At 45.0% G+C, this 15024-nt stretch overlaps 1 protein-coding gene across 3 annotated transcripts in view; it reads left to right on the top strand.

The window, feature by feature from the left end:
• The window catches only part of LOC112557454 (ETS translocation variant 1-like), an 82003-nt gene extending 67091 nt beyond the window's left edge, over positions 1 to 14912 (top strand). For 2 of the 3 annotated variants that reach the window (XM_025227320.1, XM_025227318.1), the window contains 2 exons: positions 7635 to 7834; positions 10493 to 14911. In XM_025227320.1, coding sequence (XP_025083105.1) covers positions 7635 to 7834; positions 10493 to 11311 — 1019 coding nt within the window. In that variant the 3' untranslated portion in view covers positions 11312 to 14911. Of the gene's footprint in view, positions 1 to 7634; positions 7835 to 10492 lie in introns of all 3 variants that reach the window. The other variant, XM_025227319.1, reaches the window with a different exon arrangement.
• Positions 14913 to 15024: the final 112 nt, after the last annotated feature.

Genomic DNA, 15024 nt, shown 5'->3' with positions numbered 1-15024 from the left:
ATTCCACGGTCAGCTACCCTGTATTTGTTCTATTACAAGAAGATACAGTATTAACGAACATTATATAGAATTTTTAGAAATCTTAAGATAGGAAATGAGTATTATTATGTTTGTTTTTATCCGTTATTTAATCATAGTAGTCCTTGCGGATATTGTTCGGTATCCAAGCCACGAAAAATCTGTAAACTTTACCTGCTGTCTTCTTCTTTACTGTAGACATCCTGTCTTGAAGATTAGAATGAAGCAGACTTAAAAGAAGAGAGGTCAATAGGTTTTAATGATTGTTTCATCGACTGATCACCAAAGAGGTCAAACAGAGCAGATAGTGAAAAAAAAAACCTGGCTAGGCAGCACCGTTTCTAAGTTTTGATTACCGACTCACAAGATCCGCATGCCTTGCAATACCACAAAAAAATTGATATTATCGAATTTCACAAGTCGCTCTCCTCCACACAAATTTATTTTCCTTTATCCGGTGTTCCACTACATATAATTACTACGCTGAGATTTGGATTCGCTTTCATTATTGTGTCAAGATTCTGGCTTTAAATCATTTTTAAGTCGACATCTCTTCCTAGTTTTGAAAAAAAAAAACCCTGTACATGCAGATCAGTGTATTACACGCAGTAACAGTCAGGCATCTATTGCCATTTCTAAAAAAAAAAAAAAGTGTTTATGAAAAGCGCAGAAGCTGGCGGGGCATCGTGTTTCACTCGAGCACTATAAAAGGTGGAGGAGGAAAGAAGAGAAGGCGAGAGAGAGAGGACAGAGAGCATATGGCCGCTGCTCATGGACGGCAATTACAGCAGCTGAAGGCAGCGCAGCCAGAATTATCCCCCTTCGGCCAAATGTCTAAGAGAACAACGGCAAAGCTCGGTGGAGCTGAGGATGGGGTGGGGTGTGTGTGCACGAGTAGCGACTCCAAGCAAGACAGCACGCGAGTGGACAAGAGTGAAAAAAACAGAGAAAGAAACTAGCATTCAAAGAGTTTCATAATATGCAGTACTCAATACTAATATCTTATTATATAGAAATTAAGCGGCATAAACATTTTTAATATCTACATTCATCTCTACTATAAATTCGGCAACTCATTACTCTGAAAATTATACTTTTCAAGAAACAAAACAAAACAAAAAACAACAAAACAAAAAAAAACAAACAAAACCAAACAAAAAACAACAACAAAAACAATAACAAAAAAAAAAAAAAAACAAAAAAAAAAAACAAGCAAAACAACAAACAAACAAAATCCCCGTTCCTTGTAGGTGAGCCAGTCCTCTGGCCAGTCCTGTATTTGTCACACGTAGTTTCTTTCCCTGAGAACAAACACACGAACGTGACATGTCCGACTGTCTGTCTGTCAGTACAACATCTATTGCTGTCTTGCTGGGCGAAACTGGACGCTCGCCTGTCAGTAAAGAGCTGTTGTTGCTCGTATCATCTTCACAATCATTACTTCGTCTATTTATGTCTCGGCTCTAGCCCACTAGGCTGGGTAGAAAAGTCCAGTAGGCGGACATTTTAAGCCGCAGCTATGTAAAAAACCTAAAGTCACTCGAAAACTGAAAGACTTTCTCCTCCTCACCCACCCCGTTATACCCAACAGCTTTCTAGCAGATAGTCCGGTGGCGCAACGGTTAGCGCCTGTCACCAATACAGTGAAGGTTGGGTGTCCTGAGTTCAGATCTCGTCTCGGGCAACTTTTTTTTCTCTGTGCGTGTGGCAACTGTTTATGGTTGGCTGCCTTGCCGTGATATACCCTTAGTTGCTGACTCGGCGTCAATTAATTCATCCCTCCTCTAGCAGACATAATAACTAATTTATCAGTAACAGGTGACCTTCCATGCTGTGGACACCCTGCCCCACTAGACCACCCGACTCTCAACCTTTAGGCAGACATGACAATGCCTCCGAGACAAGAACTAGTGCTCGTGCTGCCGTGCACTTCCGCGCGGCCTAACACGCTAGGCTACTACAGACGAGGGATGCTGTCCGGGGAGAGAAGGTGGTGGCGGTGGTGGCGGGGGGAGCAAATCGCCGCCAGTCTAGCCGGCCACTTTCAGGCTTCTGCGCGTGCAGCGACACTCCCATTACACGTCACCTCAATACGTCGCCATGGCAACGACGACGCGGGGGCCAGTAACTGTACACCGCCGTTTTTTCGCCAAAGTTACGATCGCGCCCGACGAGAATTTATCATCCAGGGGGTGGTGTAATTATTGGGTTAATAACTCGCCCATCACCGCATCGACTCTCCGCCATCTTTATTAGAACATGCTCCGTTCTAATGCGTTTCAGCGGGCGACGAAAGAGCGACGAGAAGGTGAGCGCACGCGCTTGTCGGCCGCGCTCTTCTAGCGGTAGCTGTCACAGCCAGCGCCGTCGGCTGACCGTAATTATGCAAATTAAGCCCGGGTTCCAAATTACGGCATGTCGTGATTGAACTAAGATGGCGAAGGCCGGTGAAGACACAAAAGGTGTCCGCGCTTTGTCATCCGTCGCGGTGGGCAGAATTGATGATGCGAATTAAAAGTTGCTCCCGCATAAAAAAAAAAATCGAGAAAAGAAACATATGACGTCACGAGGGCTGCCACGTGCAGCACAATTAACTGGGACTGTCAATAAGGCAATGTTATTGGTGGACGATAGGACGCAGACGAAATCGCCGAAAGAAGTGCGGGAGGGAGTGGAAGGGAGGAGTGGGTTGGGGAGGGGGAAGGGAGAGTTCGGCAACATGACCGGGTAAGAGAAGAGTTGGGGGGAGGGCGAGAGTAGCAGCAGGAGGGTAGGGAGGGTTGAGAGAGGGCTGTGAGGCATTGATGGATCATTAACAAGACCGTAAAGATTGAGAAAGCAGTTTACATGAGCGACTTTTTAGAAAGTTCACAACTGGCTGGCGTGCCAGAAATCAACAATATACAGGTGATTTACAGTTTACAACACAGGTCTACTCAGGTGCAAAGGGGGAGGACTCTGCATGATGTTTTCAGATATGTATTACAATTTCCCGAACCACAAACCTAAAATGTCACCTTTGTCACCCTCGCTGTCCTATTTCTCTTCTGTAGATAGTTCAAGAGCAGTTTGGGCACATCTTTATGTAAATAAAATATGCATTCAGTTCTGCCGACAAGGGGGAGTCGCACTCCTGTCAGCAGTCTTCACGAAGAAGGCGAGTTCTGTCGACCTCCCGATAACCTCCGTGTGTCCATCCTTTGTCCTGTAAACAATGGTTACATGTTGTACGATCCTTGCCTCCACCTTAAAGTCCACCTTAACAGACATCTGTGCAAAGACCTTTCGACCATACACCCAGAGGTTATTTTTCTTGACAATTGTCTCTCGGCCTCTTTCTCTTCCTCCCTCCCACCTCTCTCTCTCTTGTTCTGGATTATCTGTTCTTTCTCTGCTCTCTCGGTTCTTCTTTCCCTCTCCAAACAAACTTTGAACCCCCACTCCTCCCTTTCAGAATAGCCAAGAATTGGAAGTGAGAAGCAAAGAGCTGGCCATCACCACCAAAGCATGGCCTGTCGTAGGTATAGTTCGCACTCGCAGCACGTAGCAGGTAAAAAGTCCGTCAATCTCGAGGCAGACGAGATTCAGCTACCTAGGGGAGGCAATTTCTTACGAGAAGGTGGAGGAGGGTTGGGGTTAGAGGGGAGAGAAGAGGGAGAACCGAACTCTCTGATCAATAAACTCGCAAATCTCCGCCACTTGTCAAAGCGTCCATTTCTGGCGAGGGCAACCCCCACATTACGTGAGCTCCTCCACCTCTTTACAACACCATTCAAAGCAGCACAGGCTGCTGGGAAAATTTACAGCCGCACATTACAGGGGCTCAATAGCTGGCAATTGGCCGCCTAATGTTTGGATCAACACTCGTTGCTTTTTTTCCTCCCCTCCCCCTCCTTCACTCCCCTCCTCCCCATCCCACCCTCCCCCAAGCGTCTTGTCTTCACTCGCTGCCTGCCTTCGCGAAAACCGCTGTCCTGGGTCGTGATATCCTCCCACCCTGTCACTACCCTCCCTCTCCTTACCTTTTTTGTGAATTGTCATTGTTATTGTCGTTGTCTGCCTTCTTCGTCGGTCTGTCGATCGCCTTCATACCGAATCACGTGACATAAGCTAGCCACGCGTGACGTAAGAAGATGAGATCTTCTCGGCATTTGACCAACTTGCGGCCTTTCCGGCTTTTCAGAATGAGGCTCAAAGGTCTTTTCCAGATAGAGTGGCAGTGCAGTTTTTGCCTGTCGTATTAGTTTGGAGACTGGATTTGGTAAAAGTCGTTCTTCCATCACTGTTGGTCTTACGCGCTTAGTGACAGTGAAGACAGTTTCCGGCAGTCTGTGTGTGTGTGCGCGTGCGCACAGATGCAAGCCGGTATCTTACAATTATTTATTTACAAATATGTGATTGACGATCCCTTCATACCCCATTGTAGTGACTTTTGTTGATTTTTTTGGACTGATTACTTATTTGGGGTTAGTTTGAAGGGCAGGGCTAGGATCAGTGGTTAGGGTTAGGATTTAGCTCTAGGGTGAGGTTTAGGATTAGGGGGAACCAGAAGAGATTACGTCATACAGTTACCATAGCTACACCACCTTCTGCTGCTCCACCATTTAGACTCTGGATCGCACCATGAGGCCCTCGCTAGCATCTCGCGATCTTAGCTGTTGCTCTGATCATTGCATCCCTCGAGCCTTGGCGGTGGGAAGAGTTGTTTGAAGAGGGGAGCTGTTCCAGAGTTATCTTCATAAAACACTTGTAAGGACTTCTGATAAGAAACATAGTTGTGAATAGGTGTGTTATTATATATAGTCAATATGTTTCCATGCATCCATGTTTGTGTTATCTCTTGAGAAGCACAACTCGTACCCTGACACACTTCTCTCGTCTCTTGCACCAGCTATGTAATACATCCACCATCTGGCATGAATCGGTCAGTCGTCTTTTCTTATGTATCCTCACTGTCCTGCAGAATTGGTGTATCCTGCTGCTACTGACTTGTTAGGTACCCTATTCTTTCTGCCTTACTGTCCTGCTTCCCTTGCTTAGTGTATTTGCTGTTAGTGGCCGGTAATGCTAGATGGAGGGCATAGCAGCTCCAAATAATTACATCTGAGGAATAGTTTAGCTGATTTCTACGTGTTAGCCACTCTGCTATCCTCCCACGAACGACATGTGCATCTGGAACCTGGCGACCACTGCTACAGCAATTTTCTATTGTCCCCTCCAAAAGTTCAAATCGTGAGCAAACCTGCTGTGGCTCTTACACAACATTCTCTCATGTCGGCCCCTGGCCGGCCTCCAGTTAGTTGTCTACAGGGTAACCTTTACATGGACCGGATCATTACCGGCCAGACTTCTTCTGCCTTCGCCACAGCATGTCAAGGGACTGGATTTACTACCGCTGATTGCCAGGCGGGGTCAAAGTTGACGAAGGACAAAAGCAGTCAGCTGATTAAAAGAACCCATTCAAACAGCGGTCTTTCCCAGAGTAGGGTGTCCATGTCGTGGGCCAAACAACCGGTGTCACTCTGGCAAAAGCATCCCTGGTCACATTTCTGAGTTGGGAAAACTGCCCTAGTACTGAGCTGTAGGTTACTGTTTTCGCATTTTAACATTTTAATGTGTTTGTGTTTTTAAAACAGATTTTTAAAAAAGAAGAAATATTAGATTATATATAAATAAATGATGAAATAAATTTTGGACACTAAGCCAGACGTTTACTTCCATCTGGACAGACTTCCGGTTGCGTTGGATATTCAGATCCAGATATTTCTTCAGGATAAACAATCGTTTTGAATGCCGACTGTTTTTTATTGCAGTGCCAGACATTACTCTCGGTTATATGTTTTTTTTTTTCTTATTCCATTACCATTAATGCTCTCTTTCTTCATTTTGATTGGAATTGTCATACTAGTCATAGTCATCAGTGACTGTAACTGTCCATGAACATCAAAGACTTCCTGCTTAGTCCTTTTCGCTGTCCATTCATATTCCACTTCCGGTCCAAACCTTCTCCAGCTTATGGGCGCACCGAAGATGGCTGATCAGTAAACAGTCAATAATCAAATAATTAATAAAATAAAAAAATAATTAGGAAAAGAACCCCCAAGAAGATGGCTTTGCTTTTAAGAGAGAATACAAAGAATTAAGATGTATGGAAGGCTGCACAACACTGGTAAACACCGGTGTAATTTTTTTTTCGTTCTCCCCTCCCTCCTTCACTCCCTCCACACCCACAACCACCACCACCACCACTTCCCGTTCTTCCTAAACTACACTTTTCTATGGCATCCAGCCGAGGCTGAAACCCGTGCACTTGACTGGGGACCTGATACTCCATGTAGCGATTGATGAAAACAGACTGTCATAAGCAGGCCGCATGACAAGCGAGGGCACATAATCTTTTTGCTCCTCCCGACAGCCGGGCGCATGCGAGGCCGCTCCCTGCCTGAAATGGAAGAACTCCACGTCAGTTGTGTGTCTGCTTCATTGGGTGGCGGGGAATTATTTCACTCCATCGCTTAAAGATATCATCGCCAGACATGAGTTGTATCGCGGCGGACTTTGTAAGGGAGGACATACAAGCGCGCTCACAAATGGCGGTATTTTAATCAGCGCGGAGCTACAATGTCTGGTGATTTACTTCTCTTTCTTTCCATCTCTCTTTCTTTTCTTTTTTCTTTTTTTTTATTTTATTTTGTGCGTGTGTTCGGGTAGGTGGTGTTTTGCGTGCATACCAAAACTATGTTCCAAGTAAAACTAATTTCTGGAACTCATAAACAGGAGGACTAATGGCTTTACTGGTGGGGGAAACTTCAAAATAGCAACGAATATCAGCCGCCACAAAGCCCGACATTCTTCTTGTTTTCATTCTCTCTATTTTTCTCCCCCTTTCCTTTTCTCCTTTGTTCTTGCTCTCTGAATTTTTGTTGTTTTTGTTTTCAAAACGGTTCTACAAAATAATAGAAAAAATTCCCCGTCGTCACCATTATATTGAAAAAAAATTTTAAATAATAAAAACAGTTTTTTTTTACATATCAACATTTGTTTCTCTTTCTCTCTATCCACATTTCTATTTCTCCGTTCTCTGTGTCTCTGTCACTAAGCTAGGAGATATAGAAAGAAACGAAAGAAGCAAGGACAGCAAGGAAAAAAAAAAAAGAAATGAACGAAAAAAAAAAGAGAGAAAAAATTAAGGCAGGAGAGAAAGAGGGGAAGGGGTACACACACCTGTTTCTTCCTCACCCACCCCATGTTGTCAGCTCCTCGCTCAGGCTCTTTGAAACGGTGAATAAAGTCTGCACGTTAATCAAACTGCTTGTGCTGCTCAAGTCGATCTCCATTGTTGTTTGATTCCTGTGCCAGTTCCTCCAGGCCCTTGTTCTTGCAGCCTGGATTTTTTTTTTTCTTTTTTGTGTTGGAAGCGGCACGACAAAACAACATGGAAAAAATATACATGGTGAGAGAGTGGTATCGAAAAGATTGTTAATAAAACCATTTTTTGCGATTACATCTAAGACACCATCAAGTTGTTTTCAATGATTCTGGAATTGTTTTTAAATAATTAGAAAACGATTGGGGATAACTCTGCATTAACGTCCAAAATATGTTCTTGGTTTCAGGCCTGGACATCAAGCCCGACTTCTACAGGGATTTCTACCTGGAGCGTTACCATAGAGACGGCCCTCATGCTACCTATCAACGCAGGGGATCCCTGCAGTTGTGGCAGTTCTTGGTGGCGCTGTTGGACGATCCCTCCAACGCTTCCTTCATCGCGTGGACAGGCCGTGGCCTCGAGTTCAAGCTGATTGAACCCGAAGAGGTGTGGTGCTCTAAACATTTTAAGGGCTATCCTTCGGTGTTTAATTTTTTTTAAAGCAAACAACCAAATAAACACCAAAAAAAAAAAAGAAAAAAAAGAAAGGAAAGAAAAGAAAAATGCCCTGTTGATTTCTGTATCCCAATGTTTCATGTTGCAAACAAATATCGCTTTAATTAAAGGTAATAAAACAATGATACCTCATGGATAGGACTCGCACCTCTGGAGTCGGTTTTCCAACCTTTCGGGTATTCGTTTTCTTGGTAAGGACCCGATGATCTCATATACCTACACACTGTGATGCTCGCACAGCGATCACATCGACTAACGACCATGTCTCAGAGCGTGTAACCGTCGATGTGACGCCTGACTACACATTGAACTATGTGTATACTTTTCGTTTATCGCTATGTATAAAGTTAATGCAGGGCTACAAACACATCCAATTTACTGATATCTATGAGGTATCTGAGTGCATCCATGCGCCTGATGGATAAATCCTGATACAAGGAATTCCCTTTTCCCATGTTGACCGCAACTTGCTTTGTACCTATCTTTCAACCCGAAGCCTTGTTCTGGAAGCTTAGCTGGTAAAATCTAATTTTTTTTTAAAGAATGAACAATGCCAATAAATCAAGTTGCACCTACTCTGAAATCTGGCTTTAAAATCAGTTTGATGGAGCTTCTTTTATTGCTGTGATTGATGTTTTCTTATCAGACACATACACGAAGCACTCAAAGTGCTCGAGAAGTCTGATGACTACGTGAACTTTGACCACCCCACTTCCCCCGCGAGGGACGACCGTGGATTTACTCTCAGCATTTTATGGCTTAAAATCACCTGAAAGCATACCCCCGCCCCCCAGTAGTCTGCTAACCACAACCATTCGTCCCTCCTTCCCTTTTAATACGCTTTGACGGCCTTCGGGGATGTTTCAGAAGGGTTTCGCAGGAGCGATCACCTGTAGCTGTTTTGTGAGACCCAGGAAATTGTTCTCGTGCCATAAAGTCCTCCATGTCCATAAACGTCCTCTGTTGGTTCATGGGTAGGATGGTGACCGGACACGCCCTGACTTTGATCACAGTTCCTCGCAGAAGCCGGGCACGAGGCCAGACAGCGCTGGATGTTGGCAGGGAATGAGGAGGAGATGGCGCTGTCGCCAAAGTTTGCCCCGGAAATGGATGCTGATGCGCCTGCTTGACCTTTGCTGACGCTCAGTCAAGCAGCAAACTTGTTGTCCACAACGACCTGAGGGAACACGTGCTGGGAATGGAGGAGTCGGAAGTCCTCGACATAGTAGTTGACTGTCCTCAAAGTTGAAACTTCTCGGCAGTGTATGGCTTTAGTGATAAAACGAGGGTGAGTCGCTGTCCCAGCATCCATTTATTCAACCTTTGACTGATGCTGGTCTCTGTGGGATACATGGATACACGTGGCAGCTGACAAGGCCCACCACTCACGGTTCACTTTTTACAGGAAAACACAAGGCCACTCCTTCACTTTCGTCCGTCAGTTCTTCCTCTGCCCACCTCAGCGTCGACCTCCTTCCAAGTTACTTTGAAGAACGGTCTTCGACAAGATGTCGTGCCGGGTCATATGACCAAGCCAGACCAGCCCACGCCATTTGACTGATGCAAGTAGAGGTTCCTGGCAGACCTACGACTGTGGCAACCATGCTTTGTAGAAAGTCTTTGGTTTTATATTCCTTCCATAAGATCCGGAGCAGCCTCCTCGGCCACTTGTTTTGCGAATGCCTAGATTCTCCGTTCTGTATCGTCAAATGTCCACAGCTCACATCCGCAAAGCAGGATGGGTATTATGAGGGACTTGAACAGATCGTACTTTGTAATAAAGCTGATGTTATGACTGCGAGGGCTAAAGTAATGTTGAGCTGCCCGGACACCGATTCGTAACTAAGGAGCCAAGACGCAGGCACCCGAATCTTTCTTTTGCTCCGGGGCAAGTTTATCTCTGGGTAGCAGCGTCGCTGTTATCCACAACGTAGCTTAGTCTACCCTGGTGGAGATTCTGTTGTCGACTGCTCTCAATTCAACAGTGATTCCTTGACAATGGTCGCCCCTGTATGTACAAAGATGTCTTTCTTCGAGTAATAGCGCCCGATTAAATTTTATTTAAATATGACGCATGCGCATTAAAGAGGTGGATTTCTGAGGCGGGAGGAGGTGTGGGGTTCTGAGCTCATGACATCGGCTCCTTGTAATCCATGCAATCCATCTTGATGGTGTGTGAGCGTTCTTTCCCAACCAATACACCTTGTCGGCCAAACCTTTATATTTCGTGATTCTCATCAACTTTTTTTTTACTAAACTTTACATGCACAGATCGACATAATTGTAGCACACTACCACTTTCTCTCAGCATACGCCACTTCTCTATCACACAATGGCACTCTCACTTTGCCATACACCCTTCTACCCCAGCTCATTCTGCATTCATAGTAACTGTCCTTGGGCACGAGGTGAGCGACCCGATCTATTGTACCCGACTGTGATCCACTCACAGATAGCTGGACGGATGAACGAAACAGATGAGTAGATGAATAAGTGGGGATAGATGTTAGTGTACAGTCAGAGGGGACTGCCAGATCGAGGTAAAGAGGTTCATGGATGAAACTAATTAGACCAATGTCTCATTTTCAGGTGGCACGTCGATGGGGGATGCAGAAGAACCGCCCGGCCATGAATTATGACAAGCTGAGCCGCTCCCTGCGTTACTACTACGAGAAGGGAATCATGCAGAAGGTGGCAGGGGAACGCTACGTGTACAAGTTCGTCTGTGACCCGGAAGCGCTCTTCAGTATGGCGATGCCAGACTCCCACCGACCTTTCCTCAAGACGGACATGGTGTCCGGGGGCGTGGGAGTAGCGGTCACCGCCAAGGACGATCTGTACCTGAAGCAAGGGTCGGGTGCCGGCGGGGGCGGTTCGGTGAGCGTCGGGTCGGGTGGGGTGGCGGGGATGGGCGGAGGCCATCCGTTGGCGCATCTGAGCCCTCACCAGCACGACCTGTTCAAGTCCATGGCCAGCAACAACGCGCACCACCATCACAGCCACCACCACAGCCACCACCACCACCATCACCACCAGCACGAACTCTTCAAATCGGCGGCCGCGGCGGCGGCGGCAGCAGCGGTAAACACACACCTGCAGCATCATCAGCACGATCTCTTCAAGTCCCCAGCCGTGAACCCCGCTCACGCCCACCTGCCCCCACCGCCCACGCACCAGCATGACCTCTACAAGGGCGGCAACCCACCCGCCATGGCCGACCCCCAGCCTCTGCCGCTGACCACCACCGACAGCTCTGCGCATGCGCGCGCACGCTCCTACAACGTGGCCATGACGTCACATCCGACAGGGGCCGCCCATCTAACATCTGACCAGCATCGCCTGCAGTACATGCAAGAGTTTCAGAGGATGTACGGGGCAGGACCTTACATGGAGGGCTGCGTCTACTGACGAACTTCACATTTTCTAACGAACATTTCACTTTTAACGAACTTCTTACACATAAGATCGCGTTGATCGCGCAGTGTATATACAATTTACGAGACTTTTCAGCCACTTTTCAGACTGGTAGATGCTGGTCATATCCGGGCACTACAGACTGGTAGAAACTGGTTAAATACGAGCTTATGGACCTACAGATACTTGGACAGTCCAGTCGTTACCGACTAAGAGTTGCTAGTCCAATCTGGGCACTAGTCCAGCAGATAACAACAAAATCCTCAAACAAACATTAAAACAGTCAACTGTACGAAGACGACGGAAGCCGTTTACTTCTAAAGTCTTTTTACAATTCGTTGTTAAAGAGAGCCGAATCCACAAAAGTTTTTGAGCATCCCAACCATCTACCTAAAATGGAGGCGATAGATCTCATAGAGTAGCGCAGTTCTCTCTCCATGGGTGCCATGACAACCTGCTTCACATCGTGCTAGGTTTCTTTCAAAGAAGTGTCCAGGTTGCAGACTGTCCACACACAGCAACTGGATAGTATGTGACACTCTCTAACCGACACAGTTCACATGCCCGACGTCCACATCAACGTCGCCACCTACGCCAAAGGAACTGCTGACTTTTTCAGATCACATGCAGCTCCCAACCCCCAAATCTTCTTCCCAGTTACTGGCCAGTGAGACTCCTTGGTGTGCCTGGCGACATTTTTTTTTTTCTATTTTGCCAGAGACATATAACGAATCATGTCTCTATCACAAACACAATAAAAACATTTTTAGAGCGACTTCCTGCAGTCAATACAGCATGACACTGAGTTTGGATACACTGAAAATGGGAAACGGGAGGGAGAGAGAGAGAGAAACTGGAGTGGTCACGCTACTTTTTTTAAAAAGTTTTTTTAGTAGTACCCGGATCAAACTTTGTCGCAACAATGAACATCGTGTCACCACTGCTGTCCCCTTACGACTACTTCCATGTTATATTTGTAATGTTCAGGAAATATTGATATCTGGTTGCTCTAGTCACACTTGTTTATGTCAGAGGACCTTTCTTTGTAAAGAACTTAACTCTTGAATTAAGGGCGCACAACATTAACTATGCAGCCTATGGTCTAGCCAAGCAGTCTGCTAGCATATTTACTAAATGATAAAGATTTTACTTGACATCGAGTGCTTATCTATCACCGATGTGTTTTTAGTTTATCAGGTAACAAGATGGAGGGAATATCGCTTATTAAGGTCGGGAAAGGCGTTCGTGTCAAACGTGCGGCTACCTTTCTGCCCCTCGTTCACAGAATAGAGGTTGTGTGGGGGATGAGGAGGGGAAGGGGTCAGGGGAACAGGGGGATGAGGAGGGGAAGGGGTCAGGGGAACAGGGGACCAGGGGAATTATTTTAGACTAATCCAGCAGTTAAAGCTATCGCACCGCCAAGTAGACGGTCCACGTGTCCCATGCAGAGAAAGAACAGCATTCTTAGATGTGAACCCAGGACAGCCGGCCCTTAGCCGCGAGGCCTCAAAGTAAATCATTTAAATGACTAAAGTGCCAACGGGATTAATCTATAACCAACATAATCAGCTCGACCTACCTTTAACTACATTAAAGGGGAGAGACGAGGGTGGATAGGAGATGTGGAGTTCATGTAGAACCTCTAACCAACTTCAGGTCTGGGTAATGGTGTAGTCTATGAGTTCAGCAACGCATTGTAACCAATGGATACTACAGGCCCTTTGTGCCTCGATCAGTTGCTATGAATCCAAAAGGGGTTACATACGTTGCAGAATCGCGGGACAAGAGGTACTTTTTTTGTTGTTTGTTTTTTTTTTTTTTTTTTTGTTTAAACTTCACCCGCCTGCAAGTGGATTGCAGCTGTTCAAAGTCTGTTTTTCAAAGACAGTCGAGGTACTGTCTAATTAAACTGCATGGGCCGCAACTGTTATCACTGTCCCGCGAAACGGAGACGCATGTGCAGATGCCATCTTGTTTCTCACGAACATGGGTTACTATGGCAACCAGATAATAAGCTGCTTCGCGGAGCTTGTATTAGAGAGAGATTCGACACTTGGTAGGTTAGAGAACTAAACTGTGAAACATAATAACAAGCATGATTTTGTTGTCTTCGGACACGACTCGAGGTTTCTGTATGACATTTGATAATGGTGTATTCATTTTCAACTTTTGTCTAGGAGACATGCAGCATTAAAAGTATATATAATTATATATATACGAATTGCAAAATGTGGTTGCCAGTAATGTGGTAAAAATTCCAGGTATAATTCTGAGATAGTTTTTACTTTGAAAGAATTAACGAATTCATTCGTATCTTTCAAACAGAAGGACTATAATACGATGGAACTGTAACGTGGTCGACTGCTTGACTGCAGAAAGACGGATGAGTCTCTTCCTGTCATTTTGTGGATTTGAACTTTGACCTGTTACCCTGAGCCATGCTGCTTGATCGGTATATCTTGAGCAATAGGAATGCACTGCAGGGGAGTGGCAGGCAACGGACGCACACGCGCGTGCATGAAAAAAAGAGAATGTGTGTGTTCACCCGCATGAGTGAGCACGTGCAATTATTCCCCTTAATGGTGCAGCGTACTATAGCCTTGCTATATTTTGTACAGGAGAGGAATTCTGAATGGACTAAGGGGATGATTTATAAAAGCCACTCCTCAGCCCTTTCTAAACCTTTCCAGAAAATAACGGGAGAGGGGACATGGAGCTTTTCGTTGTCAGTACGATTTCAACTTGCACGACTGAACATGTTGTGTGGGACTTGGTTCTGTAACGAATGTACTTCATGCTTTTGGCTATTGTCAGTGAGCCATACTGTTCATTTTCTAGTAGCATCCGACTCAACAAGACATACATCTTGTACACTGAATGCTGGCTACTTAAAAAAATCATATTACATGACAACACTTCCAAGTAAATGATCTTGAAAGATTGGACTTGAAGAAAAAATAAATGGGAACGAAATAACATATTGAAATTGACTTTACAGCTTTTTTAAAAAAAAGCAAATTAAACTATATATAGCACATTTACATCACTAATACCACAACAAACTGGCGAAAATTTCAACATATTTCTCTCCGATGTGTCGCAGCCGTAGAGGACATAAGGGAGGCAAACCTTGTTCTTGACAATGAGGAATACCGATCGTTGCCAGAGTTGTGTTTCTTTATTGCGCAGTTCATCAGCTGAAATGCTTATCCGGACTAATAATGGAGCACGGCTACAAGAATAATTTTTAAGTCCCGTTATTTATCTGTGTTATAATTTCGGTGATTACTTTGTTCAGCAGCATGCCTTTGGCGATGTTTATTCATTATTTATGAGAAAGACTGTATATTTTAACTGTACATGATCTTGTAATTCTGTATATGTCAGTTATCTTGCCTGAATCACATCTAGTCATATCAATGCTATCTGTACAAAGTAAAAACTTCCCAACTGCTAAGTGTTTATATGATTTCTGTTGGAGCTCTAGGGTCAAATGTATATTATTATTACTATCATTATCATTATGGAAATTGTAATAAATGATTTCAAATACTAGTGAAATGGTTTCAAATGTTCGTGGTGGTGACTTGAATACAACCAAGAATATGACGAGTCAGTATGAATAAGTGTGCATGCAGATGGAAATAGATATTTGGTATGACGTTCAAAATTTTATCATAAACAAAACTGAGGAATCTTACCAGCTA

Source organism: Pomacea canaliculata, linkage group LG2, assembly GCF_003073045.1.
Source record: "Pomacea canaliculata isolate SZHN2017 linkage group LG2, ASM307304v1, whole genome shotgun sequence".
NCBI classification, from domain to species: Eukaryota; Metazoa; Mollusca; class Gastropoda; order Architaenioglossa; family Ampullariidae; genus Pomacea; species Pomacea canaliculata.
The sequence above is the reverse complement of the archived record's forward strand: the minus strand, read 5'-3'. Positions and strand labels throughout refer to the sequence as shown.